The sequence below is a fragment of the Zonotrichia leucophrys genome, chromosome 20, assembly GCF_028769735.1.
Source record: "Zonotrichia leucophrys gambelii isolate GWCS_2022_RI chromosome 20, RI_Zleu_2.0, whole genome shotgun sequence".
NCBI classification, from domain to species: domain Eukaryota; kingdom Metazoa; phylum Chordata; class Aves; order Passeriformes; family Passerellidae; genus Zonotrichia; species Zonotrichia leucophrys.
The window spans coordinates 1,003,715-1,024,946 of NC_088189.1; the positions used below are offsets into that span (position 1 = coordinate 1,003,715).

The following is a 21,232-nucleotide window of genomic DNA, read 5'->3' on the forward strand; positions in this document are numbered from 1 at the left end:
CCTGACAATCTGTACATGCTGTTTATCACAATTCACTGAAGTAGTGTTTATGAAGAATTTGGTGACATTTTATTGTGTCTCTGAGGCTGCTTTGGGACTTCCTGGCTCAGTGGGACATGGGAGTCCCCTGCTTGTCACTGTGGGTGTGAAGTGGCATCTTCACATCAGTGGTCACAAGAGTCAGGAGGTCACAAATCTTTTTACATGGGAATGTAATTAAAAAACCAGGAAATACACAAAACTTTAAAACCAAAGCTGGTGCTTTGGTGCAGAGCCCCTAGAACTGAGGTACTTTGGGAGTTCCCTGAGACACGTGTGGAATCTGTCTCAAGGAAGGAAAGCAAAGAGAACTGGTTTGGTTTTCCTATAACAACATAATTTTGCCTTCTAAGAGTAGATGCTTTTCTTCTGATGGCACAATTACTGAATCATGTTATTGAAGCATGTTGGGAAACATTTCAAAATTATGCTAAGTCAGGACGATATTCAGAATCTCTCAGTTAACTTCATGGCTGCTTGAGCCAGTCTGCTCCTTCCTAAAATACACAGCCCCAAAGCTGAGCACCTTCCTATTTCAGCACTATTTTATTTGTGCCTTGCCACTGACCACTTTTTAGCCATCACTTAATGCAAAAAACACAACAGCTCCAGAAGAAGCACCCACAGACCTACTCTGAGGGCTGGATTTGAGTCGGCAGAAGTGTCTGAAGGTTGGAGTGTAGTGGGACATGATAATGCAGCTGGAGATAGAAATGATATTTGAGAGGTATTTAAGGGAGTGAACACAGCACGAAGATCTGTGCAAAGGACACAACAGCTCAAACACAGAGACCTGGGATCCAGAGAGGAGAACTGAACAGGCTGTTGGGCATCATTCCCTGCCCTGCATTCTGGGAGCAAGTGAAGGGATGTAGTAAATTTGTATTTGCTCTGTTTTCTCATCAGAGGACAAGGTAAGAGAAGGCTGGGATGGAGAGAGAGGTGGTTGGAGAGCTCCCCCAGAGCAGCAATATCCGGGAGTTTCCAGCTGGGAACACTCCCAGCCATGATGCTGGTACTCAGTCTGTGATTGCAGTATGGAAAACCCTCTGAGAAGAGTTTAGAAACTGGAATTTGGCATGGGAGGGGGTGAAATTGGACCCAGCTAGAAGGGAGAGTGTCGGGAGGCAGAAACACCCGGTGCACAGGAGGGGTGTGCAGGCAGGGGTTTTTAGGCTGGGCAGAGAACAGGAGGGAAGGGAGACGTGGCAGCAGAAGCTGGAGCAGAGGGAGCCACTGCCTGCCTCGGGATAAAATCTGCAATGACAGGGCTGGGAAAATGGGGAAGGATGAGAGGGGTGTGAAAGCAGTCCTGAATGATGGACAGGATCTCGTTCTCATTCACCTCAGGAGGGTTCTCGTGGTGGTGTGCAGTGTGACAGCTGCCAACAGAGAGCTGGGGAAGAAAGATGAGAATTTACAAAGTTTGGGTGAAAAGATTGATGGTAAAGCCAAAATTCGAGCAGTGGGGAAGAAGGAGAAAAGGAGTCTTGATATCATTTATTTCCTATGCATACAGAGTGAACAAAATTAAACAGAAGTTGATGCTAATAGTCTTAATCTACTTTTTCTATTGCAGAAGTGGGTATTGTTTCTCACAATACAGCCACTAGAAAAATCAGTAAAATCACTGCATTGTAAGAGACGAAGCACTTCACACCAGAGGGGAGACAATTAGTACTCCCAGGCTGAATAACTTTAATTGCACATGCTTTGTGCTGCTGCTTCAGGTCAAAACTGTGCCCAGATTCATCCTAGTACGAGTTCAGGAGCAGTGTCATGCTTGGGTTTTATTCAAATACAAAATAATTAAGACAACTATAGATGGTTTTACACACAGCATAATTAATTATATCACAAATACAAGTAAGTTAATCAGCATTAGGTCCACTGATCTCACAATGATCTTTAAGACCCACTAAGCCACCCAGCTCCTGTGCTGCTCAGACACCTGCCAGCACTGGTGCCAGTTTCTGCTGAACAGTCAGTTCAGGGACAACTTCCCACTTGATGCTCTCTGCTTTGTTGAAATCCCCTTCAATGGCTGAGTTTTCAGATCTAGTTTTGGATTAAAAGGTGCAATTCGTTTTTCTCTCTCTGGTTCCAATATATTTCCCCCTGAACAGCAACAACCAGTCTATAAGAAAGTTTTTAATTGCCACGATGCCTGGAGAGAGAGGGTAAAGTGTGGCAGGAGCAGAGGAGGAGATGATGCTCCAGGTTGCTGTGCTTGGCACTGGGTTCTGTCTTTGCCCATGTCTCCTGCAGCATGGCACAGGGGAGCTAACAAACGTGTTCCAAAGCAAGGGAGGGGCTGATGAGCAGTCCTGGCCCCAGCACAGCCCCTGCTCCTGCTGATCCTGTATCTGCCCTTGCCTCAGCTCTGGAATGCCAGCCACTGAAATGTGTCACTGAAGTCATCCCTGCACTGAACTCAGCAGGCAATCTGTCACTGAATTCATTTCTGCCAAGATTCCAATCCAGCCTTGTACTTGGGATCCTGACAGCCCTCAAATAAATATTATTGATTAGTCACCATTATTTTTTACTGTTGATATGCAGAAGGTTGTGGGGCCTTGCAGTTGTACTTTTACATAGTCCACTGGAAAATCTATTTGATTATGGTGTTTATATTGGCAGTGAGGTTCATCCTTATTGCAGGCTAAGGTTAAAGTCTCAGATTTTGTCAAAAACCCTAAGTAAAAGTGAAGCTGAACCCCTGAACCTCAGAGCAGACAAATCCTCACCAAAAGAGCAGCTGGGCATCTGGGACTGACTGGATTCACATCCCAGAACACAAACAAGCCAGAACTTGGGCTCTGAGTGGATGTCCCAGCTTCAGCACCATCCTGGGCCAGAGGGACTGAACGGCTGGGCCTTGTGCCTGAGCCCTAAACCTGCTCAGGGGCAGGGAAGCCACAGCGCCAAACGTGAGTTACCTTCTCCCCTGCATTCAGCACCCTCAGCCCTGCTCTGAACTGACGGGAGCCAGGAAGCAATTAAAGCTCTGCTCCTGCCAGATGATTGAGTGCTTGCAGACACAGATCCCTGAGAAAGTATAAGAGAGAAAGTGCATTAGCAGAGTATTTGTGCCTTCCTAGGAAATGAATATGGATGTAATTAAGAAAAGCTGATTTATGTGGAACCGTAAAGCCAAGGACGTAAAATGAAAAATTCTCAGTAAATGTCAAGTCAGTGTTTTGTGGTGGCCAAAACAAGGCAAGGAGAGTATTGCAATGGTATTAAAGAACTGAGAATTAAAATGCCACTATATAAATCCCTAGTACATGAATATTTAAGACGTTATATGGAGTTCCAAGCACCTGATCCTCAAAGATTCTAGAAATGCTGTTCCACTATAGTCTGTGACTAACATTTTGAGAACAGCAAGATCACAAGACTTTCTTTTGCTAGGAAAAGCCAAATGGTTTCCATGGCGTGTGTGGTGAACTGTGTGTGTTTGTAGATCCCACTAAGGCAGGAAAGCCTGGATGTTCCTAATGCCTCCTGTGCCCATGGGATCCATGGATTACTTCCTTCAGAGCGGCTTCCTGAACCAGGTGGGTGCAGACTGAGACCAGTTTTTCTTCTTTCAGGCACTATTGTGGTGTCTGCTCATGTCCTGATGCCATGGAGCTCTTGCTTTGTTCCTTTACAGCACTTTTTTCCCTGACAAATCCATCACCTTTAAGCATAGTGAGAAATGTCACCTATTTACCTGAAACCTGACTGCCCTGACACATTTCAAACTTTCACACACTGCAGCACACAAAATGCTCCTGTACTGTGACCCTGACTGATATGTGAAAGCACCTTCCTCCAAACGTGATCTCATCAATAAATGAAGGAATTTTACCAGGTAATTTTCATAATTAAAAATGTAGCCATGGACCTTCTAAAAGCTGAACCCTAATTCACAGCAGTCAGGTGATGAATAATTCATACACTGGACTTGTTATATGTCCCTACATAAAAATGAGGAAAAGATGAACTTCATGAGGCTTAATTTGCATTCCAGTAAATGATCAGCATTATATAAATTTAAATAAATACCTAAACCCTCATTATTCGGTCATTAAAAACCTTGTAACTATTTTTAACTTAAAATAATGATTTTTTCCTATCAAACCTTCAAATGAGATATAAATAGATAAAACCAATTTACTGCAGATTTCACTGACCCTTAAATCCAGATATATTTCTGTGTACATTATTGCTCTGATTAGTCTGCAGCAAATGAAATTGTATATAATTTTCTGAAAAAGTACAGGCAAATGTCACAAAATGTGCAGTTCAGTCACTGTGATCCAGTTACATGTGGATTCAAAATCTGCATCTTTTATTATGTGAAAGCAAATTCCATCTGTAGCATTTGCTTTGGGCAGTCAGCAAAGGAGAAACGATCAGAATCTGTACAGCCCCACCAGAGAACACAGAACTAGCTCCAAAGCTGTCCACTAGAAAATAACCTTTATTCCAAGTTTTGTTGCATTATTTTATCAATATGATGACTGTGAAATATAAATTCATCATTTGTCTACAGACTTTCTATATATTTTCTAACATTAACAACTGCATCTAGTGTGCTAAAGGAATGCAGACAAACATGAGCAAAATAGGCAACATTTTTAAGATACTTGTTGCTTCTCCTGTCACACCATTAATTTTCTGACCCAGGTGTCCACAAAAAAAAAAAAAAAAAAAAGAGGCTATGTATCTATATTTTCTATATTTTTATATTTTATATTTTTAATACAGATATATAAAGCCATTATTGGAATAATCTCATCTTCCTCCTAATTGCACATCTGATTGCAAGAGCTTCATAATTTCTGAGTTCTGGCTCTATCAGGCCATGAAACAAAAACTGGCATTGCTCTGTTTGCACGTCCTTCCTCAGGATCTGGAGCAGATACAGAATTCACTTTGCAAACTGGAACTTGACATCAGGAAAAAATCTGCAATATCATCCCTGGGTGAATGGGGTCTTCTGTTCCCTAAACCTGCTGAGGTCCCACTGCACAGACTCTGAATGGGTTTCGTTTCTAAAGAAGGGAAGGGACTCATCTGCTTCTGGGCAAACACACAGAACACAAAATGACTCCATGCATATGGCTCCATTTTCTATCCAAAGAATATTCCTTCTCCCCAGTCCAGGCACAAAGCACTGAACTCTGAGTTCTCTTACACTGCCCCAGCCATGAGCATTTCTTTGGAGCTGCTTCATGACAGTGTGTCCCTGTGCTGGGGGAAAGGAAGGACACTAATGAGTATCTATTTAAATTAATATTTACTCACCACAGAATAAAGACAGGACACATTCCAGGGTTTTTTGGTCCTTGCTCGTCTTTATTTCAAAATTATCCTTAGCTTCTGCTGAATAATGATTCATTTCCAAATGCAAAAGATCATTTAGCTTTGTGTTCTTTATTAAGACAATTATTCTTACAAAAATAGAAAAGCATTAGCCTTTATTAATTTTTAGTTACCATACAGTCCATTTCTGTCGGAAGGAGCATTCTGGGCTGCAGAATGTTTGATTTGTTGTTGATGGTGTTTAATTCTAAGGTCACAGCAGGTCTCCTGGCCACCACACAAATGATCAGGCTTCTGCCATTATATGTTTAAATCTACACAGACATCAGAAAATCTGTCTAACAAAATTACTTTAGGATGAACTCTCAGGTTGTAGCAAACAAGGTCAAGAGCCCCTTTAGGAAGGAGACAATTTCGTTGCCTCCCAGTTTGGATTCTCCATAGACACGGTCCACAAAGGAGATGGGAACCTGTTGAAACAAGCAAAATTGGTTTTGAGGTTCAAAACCAAAACCATCAGGAATTATGGAAACAAAAGAAGGCCCTTAGAGCTGGAGCTTGTTCAGGCACAGGAGAAGGCAAGCAGCAGGCTGGCTCCTCTGTGGCAGCTCTCACCAGGGCTGCAGTGGTGCCCCACAGCTGGGGAGTGTGCAATGCCTTGGTTTATCACCTTTCAAGCTGATCCAAAGGCATTACTCATGGCTGGATGATCCACCCAGGCAGAGCAAACTAACAGCTCACAAAGCCTGCAGCATTTCCTTGTCAGCCAAACTCAGAGCCTTTGAGTCAGTGCCTCAGGAAGCACAGAACAGCTCCACCTCACCCTGGCTGCGAGATGACCTCAGGACATGACAGCACCTATTGTACCAGACCTGTTTTTATCAGCCTTTGGCCATTTTATAGCTTATCTGCAGCATTTATGGGCATTTGACACATTAATTTTGGTCTCCTTCACAAAGTGACACTGTCCAGATGAACTCACTGCTCATGAGATGTTGGGAACGTTCTGCTTTCACCCCTCTGAGCACACACAAGGGACATGTGACAGGACATTCTGTGTTGGAATATTCAACCATTTCCATAATGTTTGTCTGCAAATTAAAATACTTCAGGAACTAAAATAAAGAATTGCAATTGTAATAGGCACTAAAAAATTGGCTTGGTGTTTTGCTGGCAGTGTCAACCAGAAATCATCTGGCAAGAGGAACACACCAATCCCCAGCCCTGTGCACGTGTGCCAGAGGGTCTCTCACAATTCCAGCAGGTCAGGCCAAGACAGGAAAGAGCCCAGGACAGGAAGATGCCCATAAAGGCAGGCAGAGACTCAGCAATGACTCTGCTGTCTTAGCAGTGTCACCTTGACCATCCCAGTGACAATCCTGGCAACTCCACACAGCTGAACTGCAGGAAATGGGCAGAAGTCACTGAGCATGGAGCCAGGGCAGGATGGCACAAGTGGCACTTCCCGACCAGGATGAAGAACAGTTAATATCTCATCTAGTGAGGGGACTCCAGTGTTACCCTTCAGCACAGGAACTGAGCACTGAGCTCTTTCTGGGCTTCTGCCTCCCTTGCACAAGAGGTTCCCTCATTGCTCTCACAGGCAGCATTTTCCACAGCTCTATTCCATGTGCTGGAGGACCCTGCACACCTGGTGAAATACAGCAGAACAGGAGAGATGTGCATGCAACTCTCCAGGTACAGCCTGTGTGAGTTCTCATCAGCCATTTATTCCTTTTAAACTGGCACAGCTCAATCTCAATTCTCAACTCTGCTGAAGAAATATTTTTTCCCTGGAATGCTGTTCCACAAGCAAAAAAGGTGGGAGAAAAGAGCTGCTTTGTTGTGAGGAAATGCTCTACCCTGTGTCAGTGGAGAAATGCCACAGGTGAAGTTTGGAGAGAGGAGTACAAGCACCACGATTCTGACAATTCATAGTCCTGGGAACGAGGATGAAGAACTGGCTCTGAGATGCAGCAAGAGCAATTCAATGAAATAAAAAAGGCAGCAGGCTGCTGGAGACAGAGAATCTAACAATTGCATGGAGGTTTTTCATTGACTGCAGACAGCACATTCAAGGAGTTTAGAAGCAGAAAGTTGTGAGAGCTGCAAAGTTGGAAAATAACAAGGCAATAGTTGACAGAGAATGAATCTGAAATAGAATCAGGCTGCTGGAAAAATGAAATAATTTGTAAAGACTTGAGTAGGGATGTCTGTACAATAGGAAGCAGGGAAGAAAAGGCTCAGAGCAGCTTTGTGGTGTATTTTGACTTCTTTCCCTCCTTTGAGGAACCTTGTAAAATTGTGTGCTGCAAAAGGAATGGCAACAGGAAGAGGGGAATAAAAAACTGCACTTCAGGCCTGGCATTCACCTGACAAAGCTGGAAAAACAGAACTCTACACATGTAATTTCCTTGTATTAATTTAAAATCTTGGCTGCTTCTTGGCAGTACCCAGAAGTGAGCAATGTGTGTCCCCTGGGAGGGAAGCACAGTGTGCCATCCCAGCTGGCCCCATACCTCTCCAACAGTGAATCCCAGCTGCCGAGCCCGGACAATCATCTCCATCTGGAACACATATCCCTTGGAAACACACTTCTCCATCAGCTTCTGTAAGACCTCTTTCCTGTACAGCCTGTGAACAATTCCAAAGGAAATAAAGCCTGAAGCCCAGTTTCTGGAACACAGAAATCCTGACAGAGTGTAGGAATCTGAACTGCAATCACTCAGCTCATTACTATTTATAAACTCTCTAACGAGGTCATGGGAGCAGCAGTTCTTGCAATCTAATCCACTGTTCCTTCCACCCTTTCCAAACAGATTTCACAGTCCACAGTAAAGAATGTCGTTCTTACTCCAGTTCCTTATCCAGCAGTTTCTTAATTTCCAATAAACTTTAGGAATTGCAAACCAGACCCTACCTGAAACTCCCTGTCAGATCTGATGCCCCCGGTCTCAGCAGGACCTGAGTCAGAAAATTGGCTCCACGACTGTGAAAGAAAACATCCATGTCAGAGTTGTTTAGTACAAGAAGATGGGCACTTACTCCAGCCATGAAAAACCAGGCACAATCCAGATCCACCTCCAGATCAGACTGCAACACGGCTTGTGCTCCAGATTCATTGCAGGATAAATAAACATGAACATCTGCCTGTTGTCTGGGAGGGACAGGAGCATTCCAGCAGGGCAGGTGAGGGTGTCCCTCACACTGCAGGGCTCAGCCTCAGCTTGTTCCCTGGATGAACTGGATGTCTGTCCCAGCCTGAGGCCACTGCTCCAACCCCCTTTCCCAGCCCACCCGTGTCATTCCAGCCCTTCTTGGTGCATTTGAACCAAAGAGCTGCCAGTGGTGGGTGCTCCTGGTGCTCAGTGTGACTGCAGTGCCCAGCAGGGACAGCGCTTCTGGGGGCTGAGGAGCTCAGCTTACAGGGATGGAATTATTATTTACAAACAACAAATTTCTGTGTGAAGAGCTGAAAAGTACTAACCTGATTAACTTTCTTTTCAAATCCCAGCCATACACTCCTCCATTTCCTTTATATCTTGTTCCAGATACAATATCAAAATTGCCTTCTTTCTGCTTTCTGTAAACAATTGGTTTTATCAGAAAAACTGCAGGAATGTTTCAAAGTTCAAATTTCAAAGTAAGATCAATCTTTCAATACAAAATCTGTATTTTACCAACTTCTGAACAAATAAGAAGAGACAAAGGGTGGCTATGAGCATTATTCAAACATCTTTTAATTGTTCTCTTACAAAGAGCTATATCAGGGAATCTAATCATTATTTTTAACCCACTATGGCACAGAATTTCATGTGCTGCCTCATAAATAATTTATAAAGATCAACTTTCATACTATAATCAGCACCTACCTGATAAACTCTGGAATGAATTTTGGCTGAAATGAAAGAAAGACAGATCAGAAAAAAGGGCAGGGGTACAATAAGAGCAAGCACTGAGAAGTGAATTGCAGCAGAGTGTACCAGAGCAGAGGACATGCAGCCTTACGTGGTGGGAGAGGTCAGCATCCATGATAACAATGAAATCCCCAGTGGCATACTTCATCCCATGAATGTAAGCAGTGCCTGATGGAAACAGAAACAGCTGCCCTCACCTTCTGACACAGCAATGCACACAGAAACTGCACCTGAAATGGCATTTACAGAGCAGCCCCTGCACTCAGGAGCCTCAGGAAACAGAATGGGCTCCAAACCATCACCGATCCTTCACCCCCCAGCCTGGGCTCAGGGCAGCACCGAGGATCTGCTCTGAGGTTCTGGTTTGGAAACACACTGGGATTTTTATGTGCCTTTTTAAAGCTTGTTTTTTTACAAACAACTTGATGAAAATGTGTTTCTGCTTTTGGGCTTTACTGTGATTTTTTTCCTGGACCTTTATACACTGAATCAAAGTATACAACAGTTTCTTTAATTGCTTTTACTAATCAGAGTTAATAAGGACTTACCCAGGCCCAGCTTCTTTGCTCTGGGTCTCAGAAGCTACAGGAGATATAAAAAACACATGAATGAGTTGACACACAGTTTTAAAAAAGACTCTGAAATTTCCTATATATTTTTTTCTTAAAACAATCTTCATAAATGCAACTTAGCCCAAAAATACTTAAAAAAATTTGGCATTTACGCAGTAACAGATTGGAAAAGTATCTGACTGCCAGTAAGTAAATGACAGCATCTTGTATATAACTGAGGGTTATGTAGTAATATATTACAGAGATAAAAAAATAAGTAAAAAATTCGTGTTCTTGAGGAATGCAATGAGACAGATTAAAAATAAATCATAAGCCCAGCCTAGCTTTCATCTTTCCAATTTCCTTACTCCTGCAGTCAATTAAAATGAAATTAAGTCTTATCCAAACCCCATCTTTCCCTCGGGCCTGCACCAAGCACAGCAACACTCACAGTCATTGCTCAGGAGCACACAGCAATGCACCAAGGACTGACAACGCTTCGCAAACAATTCATGATCTTGCATATTTGGTCAGAATGAACTGTCCTGAGCTTACACTTGTCTAAAGTGGTGTACAACAACTTGTTTAAGGATGTGAAGAAAAAATACAGGGAATCCATCCCAGTTCTCAAGGACTTACAGTACTTTCCAATACAAAAAAAATAGAAAAAAAATTACCGAACACACAACTCACAATTTTATCTGATCCATATATTTTTTCCAGCTGCTGAGCAACTTCCTGTGTCCCATCCGGGCTTCCATCATCTATGATGACAATTTCGAAGTCGATCCCACTGAAAGGAAAATTGATTTCCCAATGAGCAGGTGGGGCTGCCCAGGGAGGGCTGGAGTGCCCATCCCTGGAGGGGTCCCAGGAAAGTGGAGGTGCCCCGGGAAGGGCTGGAGGTATCCTAGGAAGGGCTGGAGGGGTCCCGGGAAGGGCTGGAGGTATCCTAGGAAGGGCTGGAGGTATCCTAGGAAGGGCTGGAGGCGGCACTCGGTGCCCAGGACAGGGTGGGGATGGGGCACGGCTTGGACTGGATGTTCTGGGAGGGATTTCCAGCCCAGTGACGGGCGGCTCGGTGCGGGTCAGGGGCACCGTGTGCGCACGGAGCACGGCACTGCCCTCCCCACCTGTGCCGCCCCCGTCACTCCATGGCCGGGCATTCCCAGCCCCGCAGACACGGCTGTCACTGCGCAGCCCTGCCCGGCCCCGCTCCGAGCCCCGGCCCCGGCGGCGTGCCCGGTACCTGTCGCTGAAGGTGCGCACCAGCAGCCACACGACGAGCGGCAGGTTGTCGCGCTCGTTGTAGGTGGGCAGCAGCACGGAGACGCGGCCGGGGCCCCGCGCCGCCATGGCGGCAGTGACGCGGCGCCGCGCCGGAAGCGGCGGGGCCGGCGGGGCGGGCGGCGCTGGCGGCCATGGCGGGGGCAGCGGCGGCGCGGCTGCGGGCAGAGATCCGGCGGCGGGAGCGCGAGCTGCGCGGGCTGCGGGAGCGGCTGGCGGCCGAGCTGGCGCGGGGGGACACGGCCGAGCAGGAGGAGGACGCAGAGCGGGAGCGGGACGAGGCAGCCTGCGGGGCGCGCCAGCCCTCGGCGGCCGAGCCGGCGCGGGGGGACGCGGGGGATGCCGAGGATGAGGATGGAGCCCGCGGGATGCGGGAGCGCCTGGCGGCCGAGCTGGCGCGGGGGGACTCGGGGGATGCCGACGAGGAGGATGAGGACGACGAGGAGGATGAGGAGGAGGGATCCCTCGGCTTCCCCGCGGAGCTGCCGCCGCTGCCGGCGCGGTCGGCGCTGAGCGCGGCCGAGATCCTGCGGTACAGCCGGCAGCTGGTGCTGCCCGAGCTGGGCGTGCGGGGCCAGCTGCGCCTGGCGCGGAGCTCCGTGCTCGTGGTGGGCTGCGGCGGGCTGGGCTGCCCGCTGGCGCAGTACCTGGCGGCGGCCGGCGTGGGCCGCCTGGGGCTGGTGGATCACGACGTGGTGGAGACGAGCAACCTGCAGCGGCAGGTGCTGCACGGCGAGGCGCGGCGCGGGCGGCCCAAGGCGCGCTCGGCGGCCGCGGCGCTGCGGCGGCTGAACTCGGCCGTGCAGTACGTGCCGTACCGCGGGGCGCTGCGGCCGCGCTCCGCGCTGCGCCTCGTGCGCCAGTACGACATCGTGGCCGACTGCTCGGACAACGCGCCCACCCGCTACCTGGTGAGCGACGCCTGCGTGCTGGCCGGCAGGCCGCTGGTGTCCGGCAGCGCGCTGCGCCTCGAGGGGCAGCTGGCCGTGTACAACCACCGCGGCGGGCCCTGCTACCGCTGCCTGTTCCCGCGGCCGCCGCCGCCCGACACCGTCACCAACTGCGCCGACGGCGGCGTGCTCGGCGCGGTCACCGGCATCATCGGCTGCTTGCAGGCGCTGGAGGTGCTGAAGATCGCCTCGGGCATGGGCTCCTCCCTCAGCGGCTCCATGCTGATGTTCGACGCCCTGGAGGGCAGGTTCCGCAACATCAAGCTGCGGCCGAGGCGAGCGGACTGCGCCGTGTGCGGGGACAGCCCCAGCATCACCTGCCTGCAGGATTACGAGGCGTTCTGCGGCTCGTGTGCCACGGACAAGTGCCGGGCGCTGCAGCTGCTGCCCGCCGCCGACCGGCTCTCGGTGCAGCAGTACAAGGCGCTGCTGGACGCGCGGGCCCCGCACGTGCTGCTGGACGTGCGGCCGCCGGTGGAGGCGGACATCTGCCGCCTGCCGCACGCGCTGCACGTCCCGCTCCGCAGCCTGCAGGACCGCGAGCAGCACGCCCTGCAGCGCCTGCAAGAAAGGGTTCGCCAGGAAAGGCAGAGAACTGATGGCCAAAGCCCGCTCCCTGTGTATGTCGTGTGCAAGTTAGGGAATGATTCCCAGAAGGCTGTAAAAATTCTGCAGGAGTTACCCGCCGAAGAATTTGGTTCTGTGGTAGCTAAGGATATCAAAGGGGGGCTCATGGCTTGGGCCACTAAAATCGACTCAACCTTTCCTCAGTACTAGAATTTTAAATGGTGAAAAAACCCACATATCTTCAGAGTAAGTTCTATAGGGTTCCATCTCCTCTGTGTAATGGCTCTATCACATGGGAAAACCAGACAGAAATACCATACTGCTTTTTTATGTTACCTTTTTTTCCTAAGAAAAATGCTTATTTTTGTAGCTGTCTGATTATTTTTATAAAAATGTAAATCTGTCCATGAAAGTGGAAAGAAATGTTGGTTATGTGGGAAGAATTCCTTGGTTATGATTTAATAGTAAAAACTTGGCATAACTACTGACTTGTGCACGTGATGATTGAGAATATCCTAATTAGCAATTGTAACCTGGAAAACAGCAAAACACAGGAATTATGTTATTGCTCAGTCTCTGAAGTGATTAACAAATTGAAACAGTGCATGAATTGAATAAAAAATAATTACTGTTAATCCCTAGCTGGTCTGCAGCACTATTAATCTGTGACAGGGAATTGCCAGGACAGCTGTAATGAGACCATGGTGGCCAACACCTTTCAGTTCTGTGCAGTGTGCTGTGTGTATTTATGGACTGGAACAGTGTTCAGAACTTCCAGAGCCATCCATCCTCCTTTGTGGGATGGCAAAGCAGTGATTCCCCAGCTTGAATACAGAAACTGAGGTTAACTGTTAATAAGACATAAGTTTGACCCCGGAAAGTTGGTAAAACAGTCAGAAAATGCTTTTATCAGTGCTTAGAAGATTTGAGAGATGGAGAGATAATGGGGAGGTGAGAGAGGGCAGAATTAGGTATTTATCCTCCCTCCTGCAAGGATAGAGCCCTGTTTCCTGAGTTTTCTCCCTGTTGCTGTGGCAGTGGCACCTCCCCAGCTGGATTTGCTGGCTGGCATGAAGAGCTCTGCACATCTGGGGAGTGTCTGTACTTACTGAATGAAAAGAAGGAGAAATAAATAGCTTAACAGAGCTGCCTGAGGCCTCATCACCTCACATAGCAATTATCTCCTTATATTAATTAAGGTATGGATTTCTTTACTTTCTGAGGAGGAAAGAAACACCTGTCATGACTAATCTTCACATTGTACCAGGGGAAAAAAGGAATAGTGCCAGTATAATTAGTAGTTGAAAATGTGTATTTTGGTAAAATAAACTTGAGAACAGCCACACTCCCAGCTGCATTGTAACATGGCATGGTTCTAGCCTCGTGAAGGAGCAGCTGTGAATTTGTAAACAGAGAGTCAGATCTGGCACTTTAGAGGACAATGAAAACATGAAAGGCCAGGACTTAAAGTAAACTCCAGTGTTTGTGGTGTGTGCCCAAGAGTCGCTCAGTCACAACGTCTGGATTCTGGGGTTTCCTCTCTTGGGAATTAGAAACCAGGGGGACTTGCTGAAATGCCTGACCTGGGTTTACATTTGTCTGTCTTCACTGTGATTTCTCTTCGCTGTAACATCAAGAAGAGACTGGAATGTAAAAGGCAGCGGGAGCAGTGATTCTGTCATTCCCGTGTGGGTGCTGTGTCACACATCCCTCTGCCCTCACCAAGGCATTCCTTTCTGTCAGTCCAAGCAAGGAGAACCCAAGGACTTGGAGAGAAGGGAAAAGCTCTTTGATTCTAAATCTGAGTGCGTAGAAATTGTGTGTGAAGTCTCTTCCCTTGTTCCAGGATTGTTTTGCTCATTTGTTCTGTAAATGCAGTGCTGGACTCTTTGAAGATAGGCTGAACAATCAAGGATCATAACATCATAACTAAGCCCAAACCATTCTTATTATTGCAGGCTTATCTTTTGTTTTGACTTGCTTTAATTCTTCAATTCCAGACATGTAGTGGTGTCACTGTTCACTGGGAGAAGCTCTCCTTAAAAATTCTAGAGAAGCACCAAAACTTTGTGGTTTGCATTGCTGCCCGAGCCCTGAGGGAAGGTTGGGTGTGCTGACTCTGTGGATGGAGGGAAGCTGCTTTGGCCAGGGGGCTCTGAGCGTGGCTGGGCTCTTGTCAGGAGGGAGGAGGTCAGGACCAGATCTTGGCCTTCACCCTCGATGTCTTGGGGTTGCATTTTCTAATAAAAACTTCACTGTTCTAAACAAAACTTTGCATTAGGTCCTTAAAACACTTCAAGCATAAGTTTATCCTTTTTTTAAATGTGGAAGCTTTGAGCTGTCCTTTGTGAAACTACAGAAAGAATAATGTGAGGGCTGTGTGCTAGGTGGCACTGCAAGTTAATAAACCACAGCACTCCCGAGCTTCAGAGATGCAATTCAAGCTTAGCAAGAGCTGAGGTCCCTGGTACAAATCCATCATTGTGCAGGTCTTTTGAAAAAAACATCGGGGAAATAAAAGAAAATGGTGATGAATATTAACGTGGATTGGGGTAGCAACATTTGGAGCAATGTAAACAACAGGAAAATGCACCCACAAATTGGTTTGTGGCATTAACCTTTTGTGGTTTGTGTTGCTTGGTTAAATATAGCAGCCCTGCTGCTCTGCCTCACTCTGCAGCTTCCACATCTCGGAGGGGAAATAGGTACAGGGCAGGAAAAGAGGCAGAGAAAAGCAGAATAAGGTGAAAGAGAAGAAATGCAGAGTTTGCAAAGTTTTATTCTGCATTCCTCTGGTGCACATCACTTTCCCCCCAGTCTCTGCTCTGTGTGTGTTGTGTTGAAATCTTACTCCAGTGAGCAGGTTCCAAGGAACCAATTTAATAAAGCTGTTCTAAAAGTTGTAACAGCTCAAATCCATGGACTGTGGCACCTGGACAAGGCAGTGGGGCACTGCACCTGCTCTGATGGGAGCCCTGACAGAGCTGCGCCCTCTGTGCTCCCCTGACAGCACCAAAGCACCTGAGACCCTGCTCTCACCACAGGAAAAGGAAATCACCTCTGTGTGCCCATTCTGCAGGCTTTTAGCCTTGACTCTGCTCGTTTGATCTGTTCTTTACAGATATATTCCATGTGATTGATTCAGAGCCCACTGAAATGTATCTGTGGATGGTGCTGCTTTGCCCTCTGGTGCTTTTCATTGCAAAGTACCTGCAATTCTGCTATTTCCTACTTCTGCTAAGAACAAAAACTAGCTGCCCTCCAAAGTGATGTCTGTCATGTGAACCTCAGCAGAAAAGCAAGCTGATGCAAATTCAGTCTAGTCCTGCTGTGTACAAGTTTTCCAGCCAGAGAAGAAGCTGTTCCTGGGCTGCATTAGGGTGATTAGGATGAAGGCATCCACGGGGATCAGGGCACGGCTGCCAGGCTGATCAGGCCAGCAGGCTGTGGCAGAGCTGTGCCCAGGCTCTGCCCTGCCCCTGGCACCCCAGCTGGGTGCTGCCTGTCCCTCAGGGTGCCCGGGCCCTCGCTGGGCAAGGAGCAGCACAGGGATGCTCCTGCTGCGAGAGGAAGCTGTGCTTTGGCTCTCAAGGTGTTCCTGCTGTTGCTAGGAGACCAGATCCCTGCTCTGAGGAAAGGTTATCTGCAAATTTAAAATGGCTCCTTGCAAGTCCTCTGGGAAATGAAGTCTCTTGGGCAGATGGGCATTTACGTGCTCAGGAGCAGGGGAAGGAGGCGTGGAACCACAGTTTGGGTGGGAAAAGACCTTAAAGCTCATCCCATCCCAACCCACCTTCCACCATCCCAGGCTGCTCCCAGCCCTGTCCAGCCCAGCCTCGGACACTTCAGGGATCCAGGGGCGGCCACGGCTGCTCTGGGCACCTGTGCCAGGCCTGCCCACCCTCACATTAATAAAATCTCCCTTGTCATTAGTCTGAATCTACCCTTTTTTGTTTAAATCAATTCCCCTTGTCCTATTGCTCCAGGCCCTGCTGAAAAGTTCTCATTTTGTGAAGCACACTTCTAACTTCACTATGTAAGGGTCTGAAATTATCAAAAATCATTAAAGTGTTTAAACTTGCCCTTTTTTATATGTATTTATATGGACACATTCATATGTGCAGAGCCAGAGGTGTATTCCCCATGGGGGACAGACATGTTTTGGGCAGAATTTACTGAAGTAATTTCCAGGACTTGCATGTTGTCATTTCAAACACCCTTCTGAAACTCTGCTGTGTTTCACTTTACTGCTGGAGTAGTGGGAGGTAGCAGGTGTGACAGTGATTGGAACTCATTAAAACACTCTATAGCTGCCTTGTCATCCTCAATTAGGTGACTATATCTTTTTTTAAAATCACTTGAATTAGATTCTGTCATTTCTTTTATAAATAAAACCATAACTTTACTTACCAGGCTGCTCTTGTACGAGCGATGGAGGTGTTTACATTGCCCACGTGACTTGGAAAATCTTAATTTTAGTCAGATAAAGTTGTGTTAGCCTTTTGAAAAGTATCTCTTGTCAATATTGCAACCAAATAAATGCTGCATAACCAATTCCAGGAGTTTCCCGCTCACAGAAGTGATGGTGATGGGGACATCTTCATCCTCATTTCCTTGCAGACCCCCAGCCTGCTCTGGAAAGGAGAGGCCACGGCTGCAGTGCAGTGGGTTGAAAAAGATTTTAAAAAGAACTGGATTTTAAAAAGAACTTCCCCAGATATTTAAATATTTTCTCCCCGCTTTCAGAGTGGGCCGGTGCCGGTGGGAGCTTTAGGACAGGAGTTTGCCGGAGCGGCCCGTAGATGGCAATGTAAGATCCCTGGATAGGGCACGCTCCTGCTCCGCAAGGATGAAACCCGTCCCGTCCCCAAACACCGGATCTGGGGCGCTTCCCAGCGATTCCTGACCCTTCCAGCAGCACGGAGCCGCCTCAGGGGCCGGGTGGGCGTTTGGGGCACTGTCCCTCTCCTAGTGATAAATACAATTATACCCAATACAGAAAACAGCCTGAGCTGCACTTACAGGGAGCACTTGTCCTTTGGCTTTGCCTGTCAGGAACGTGCAAAAATGTAACTGTACCTCATCCCAGCATCCCAGCATCTCAGCATCCCAGAATCTCAGAATCCCAAAATCCCAACATCCCAGAATCCCAGAATCCCAAAATCCCAGAATCCCAGAATCCCAGAATCCCAACATCCCAGAATCCCAGAATCCCAGAATCTCAGAATCCCAGAATCCCAACATCCCAGAATCCCAAATACTCCTCTCCAAAATTAAAGTCACCTGCGATTGTGCTGTTGGGTTGGGTTTGCATGAGGATAATATTTATTGATTTCCCAAAATGTGCTTTTTTTTATGAGTGAAGAAACTGAGTCATCTTTTCCTTGGCTGACCTGGGAGCTGCCAGCACTGGGAGAGTTACGGATGATTCCTCTCAGCTGCTTTGTGACATGAGCAGCATCACTAATGAGAGTGAGAGCAGCACTGCAATTTATCATTCTGCAAGTCTGTGTCAAAACTTCATTCCTCTATAGAAATTTATGCTGGTACCTCCTTTGTTCCTGAGGTGGGCACCGCTAAAATGATATTGTTATCTTTAACAAAAAGATAAACATTATTATCTTGCTGACCACTTCACTTGCACGACTGAGAGCTGTCAAATGAACTGTAAAGTTTTTTAAAGAATCCCAATCTGCAGATGATGGCTGGGAATTTCTCATATTCCAGGTCAGTCCCTCGAGCAAGCTAATTATTGTGGTTTACAGCCCCGTTTTTCTGGACCCACACTGAATGTAGGAGTTAAATTATGACCCTAATTAAGGATGGCTACAAAGCTGCTGTCATTAATGAGGGGACCTGACAAAGGAGGAGCTGAGACTCAGCCTGACAGAGTTACACAGGTTTCTGTGCCCTGCTGCCTCTGGTGCTGCACGAGGCTCCAGCTCCTGTCACAAGGGCTGCAGGGACAATGAATGAATATTTATAAAGTGTAGCAAATATGCTCTAATTACCCTAATTGGCCTGCTGTGGTTCCAGTTATGGCAGAACTTAATTTCTGTTCAAGTGACATTTGCTTCTGGATTAGTTCCTGCAGGCAAAGAAAAAGTAAAAGCTGTGCTGAAGAGGGCAGAAGATCCCCTGATATCCTGATCCTGCACTTCCCTCACATGCTGCTGGCAGGCTCCTGGCTAAGAACACTCCTCATCTTGTTAGGGATTTCTAGGGAGCATTTCAGAGACGTGAGACACTGGGAAATGACAAAGAAAAACAATGAGCAAAAAGGGAGGGAGCACTAGTTTTATTGTTAAAAATCAATAGGCCAAACTCTGAACACCTTCAGGGTGGCAGCAGACAAAATTCTCCTTGGCGGTATTGGAGGTGTAGAAGTGTATCTTTATTAGTGGGGTATGGTTCTGCAGAGTGACTGACAGAGGAGCCCTGTCCTGAGGGCTCACACAGAGCTGCTTCCATTCAGGGAACACTTCTGCCATCTAACCTGGCCTTCACCTTGCTTTGGCTCTGTCCATTACTGTCAGGAAGGCTGAGATGGTGAGGGATGCTGGAATGGGATGGCTGAGACACCACAGAGGGTGTGAGTGGGCAAATCCAGTGGTTTGCAATTTCTGCTGTAGCAAGAGAACTTCTGAGGTGCATTTTTGTTGACAGGGGTGACATTCACCAGCTGAAAAGATGAATGACTCTAGTTCCATGCCTTCAGATCTTTTGGGTTCTGTGGGCTGCACTCTGTGTTTGGGATGCTCCAGATCCACCAGCTCGTGGGACTTGGGATCTTTTCCTCCCTGTATTTTGCTACCACTGTCATCTTTTGGATAAACAGATATTAAATCCACTGTCAAATCTTGCATGAGGTAGCCAACACCACTATTAACACAGAAAAAATGGGCCATGCAGTATTGTACCAACTCCTGGTAGTAAATGGGAAGTAGTGACCGTGGAAATGGTGACATCTGTGACACCCCAGCCAGAGCCAGCTGCTCAGGGCAGGGGTGATGGCACCGACTGGTGTGAGCAGGGATTGATGTCGTGGTCTTCAAAGTCACATTTGACACTTCTTTTATTGTTTCATTTCTAATTATTCTAATTTAAATTCTAATTATTAAACTGTTAACTCACTCTATGCGGGTTTAGAATTATCTGCTCCAGTTTTCAGCCTGTTGCAGAGCCCAAAGAGGGATGTGAAATTCTGCAGCAATCAGTGCTGCTGAAGCCCAGTGAAACCCTTCCCACACGGGTCAGGGGCGTGAGGAGCACACCAGGTTTCCTCCCAGACGTGCCTGTGCCCATGTGGGAGCCCGTGACTCAGCCCTGCAGGAGGTTTTTGCTTAATGAGACATTGCTGAAGCCTCTGACTGTGCAGCTCTGGGGTGCTGAGTTACACTGGGAACACTGGGAAGGGTCACAGGGAGATGAGCTCTAAATATTCCCTGCAGGGAACTTTGAGGACCTTGGCCTGCAGTGAGTGTGAGCACAATGAGAATGGTTTCAGCTCCTTCAGTGCCTCCTTTCAGCACCTTCTCTGCTGTGCTCTTACAGCAGCCTCGTGGCTCTGCCTCCATCCCTGTGCTGCTGAGGCAGGAGGAGGCTGGAAAGGAAAGGGTTTTGGGGAAAGTAATTTAATGTACCACCTTACCTGGAAATTCTGCTTTCAACAACAGGGACTTTTCTTTCTCAGTTTTTATGGATCCTTCTTGTTCTCTTCTGAATCTGACAGATGCTTTGTTGAAATATTTTAAAGTTCTGTCCCAAAGAGCTGTGACTGTGATTCTTGGAACAGCATGCAAGGAAGGGCTGTCCCTATCCAATCTCGTGCCTGGGTTTTCCTGCAGGGGGATAATTCCCTTTGCTGCTGCTGCTTTGTGGCCCTGCTCAGAGCCCAGCTGTGCCCAGCCCCGCTGCCCGTGCCACCCTGCAGCCCTCTGTCCCTGAGGGAGCCCGGGGACAGGCAGGGACAGCCATCACTGGGTTAATCCATGGGACACAGCTCCTGCTGGGGGATTCCAGCTGCCCAGAGCCCCGGAGCAGCAATCGGAGCAGTGCCAGCCCTGCTGCTGCTGCAGGCTCTGCCCTGCTGGCCCCATCAAAGCACCAGTGCCTGCACTGGAGCTGCCCTGGTGGCTGCACACGCTGGGAAAAGCCAAACAGGGGTGGCAGCCCTCAGCTGTGACCCAGCAAACAGCCAGCTCTGAGCCAAGCCATCACTGCCATGGGTTTGACCAAAAACCCAGATAACAGAGGGCAGAGAGCCATGGTCTCTGAGAGCCCCAGGAAAGATGGAACACAGCAGCTGGGGCTGTGCTCTGGGGCTCACACTGAGCTCTGGGGCTCACACTGAGCCTGTGGGGCTCACACTGATGCTGTGGGGTCCATACTGAGCTCTGGGGTTCACACTGAGCTCTGGGGCTCACACTGAGCTCTGGGGCTCATACTGAGCTCTGGGGTTCACACTGAGGCTGTGCTCACACTGAAGCTGTGCTCAGGGGCTCACACTGAAGCTCACACTGAGCTCTGGGGCTCACACTGAGCTCTGGGGTTCACACTGAGCTCTGGGGCTCACACTGAAGCTCACACTGAGCTCTGGGGCTCA

The 21,232-nt window shown here is 47.8% G+C and overlaps 2 protein-coding genes across 2 annotated transcripts; one reads left to right on the forward strand and one right to left on the reverse strand.

The window, feature by feature from the left end:
- Positions 1-5,447: 5,447 nt before the first annotated feature.
- Positions 5,448-11,213, reverse strand: DPM1 (dolichyl-phosphate mannosyltransferase subunit 1, catalytic). Its single transcript, XM_064729990.1, has 9 exons — positions 11,073-11,213; positions 10,517-10,616; positions 9,821-9,854; positions 9,364-9,440; positions 9,228-9,253; positions 8,843-8,938; positions 8,276-8,344; positions 7,875-7,989; positions 5,448-5,825 (listed from the first exon to the last, which is right to left on the reverse strand). Exons 1-9 carry the CDS (start codon positions 11,177-11,179, stop codon positions 5,721-5,723), a joined length of 729 nt encoding a protein of 242 aa, XP_064586060.1. The 5' UTR covers positions 11,180-11,213; the 3' UTR covers positions 5,448-5,720.
- Positions 11,214-11,244: 31 nt separating this feature from the next.
- MOCS3 (molybdenum cofactor synthesis 3) lies at positions 11,245-13,268 on the forward strand. Its single transcript, XM_064729991.1, has one exon. The coding sequence runs from the start codon at positions 11,245-11,247 to the stop codon at positions 12,835-12,837; it is 1,593 nt and encodes a 530-aa protein (XP_064586061.1). The 3' UTR covers positions 12,838-13,268.
- Positions 13,269-21,232: the final 7,964 nt, after the last annotated feature.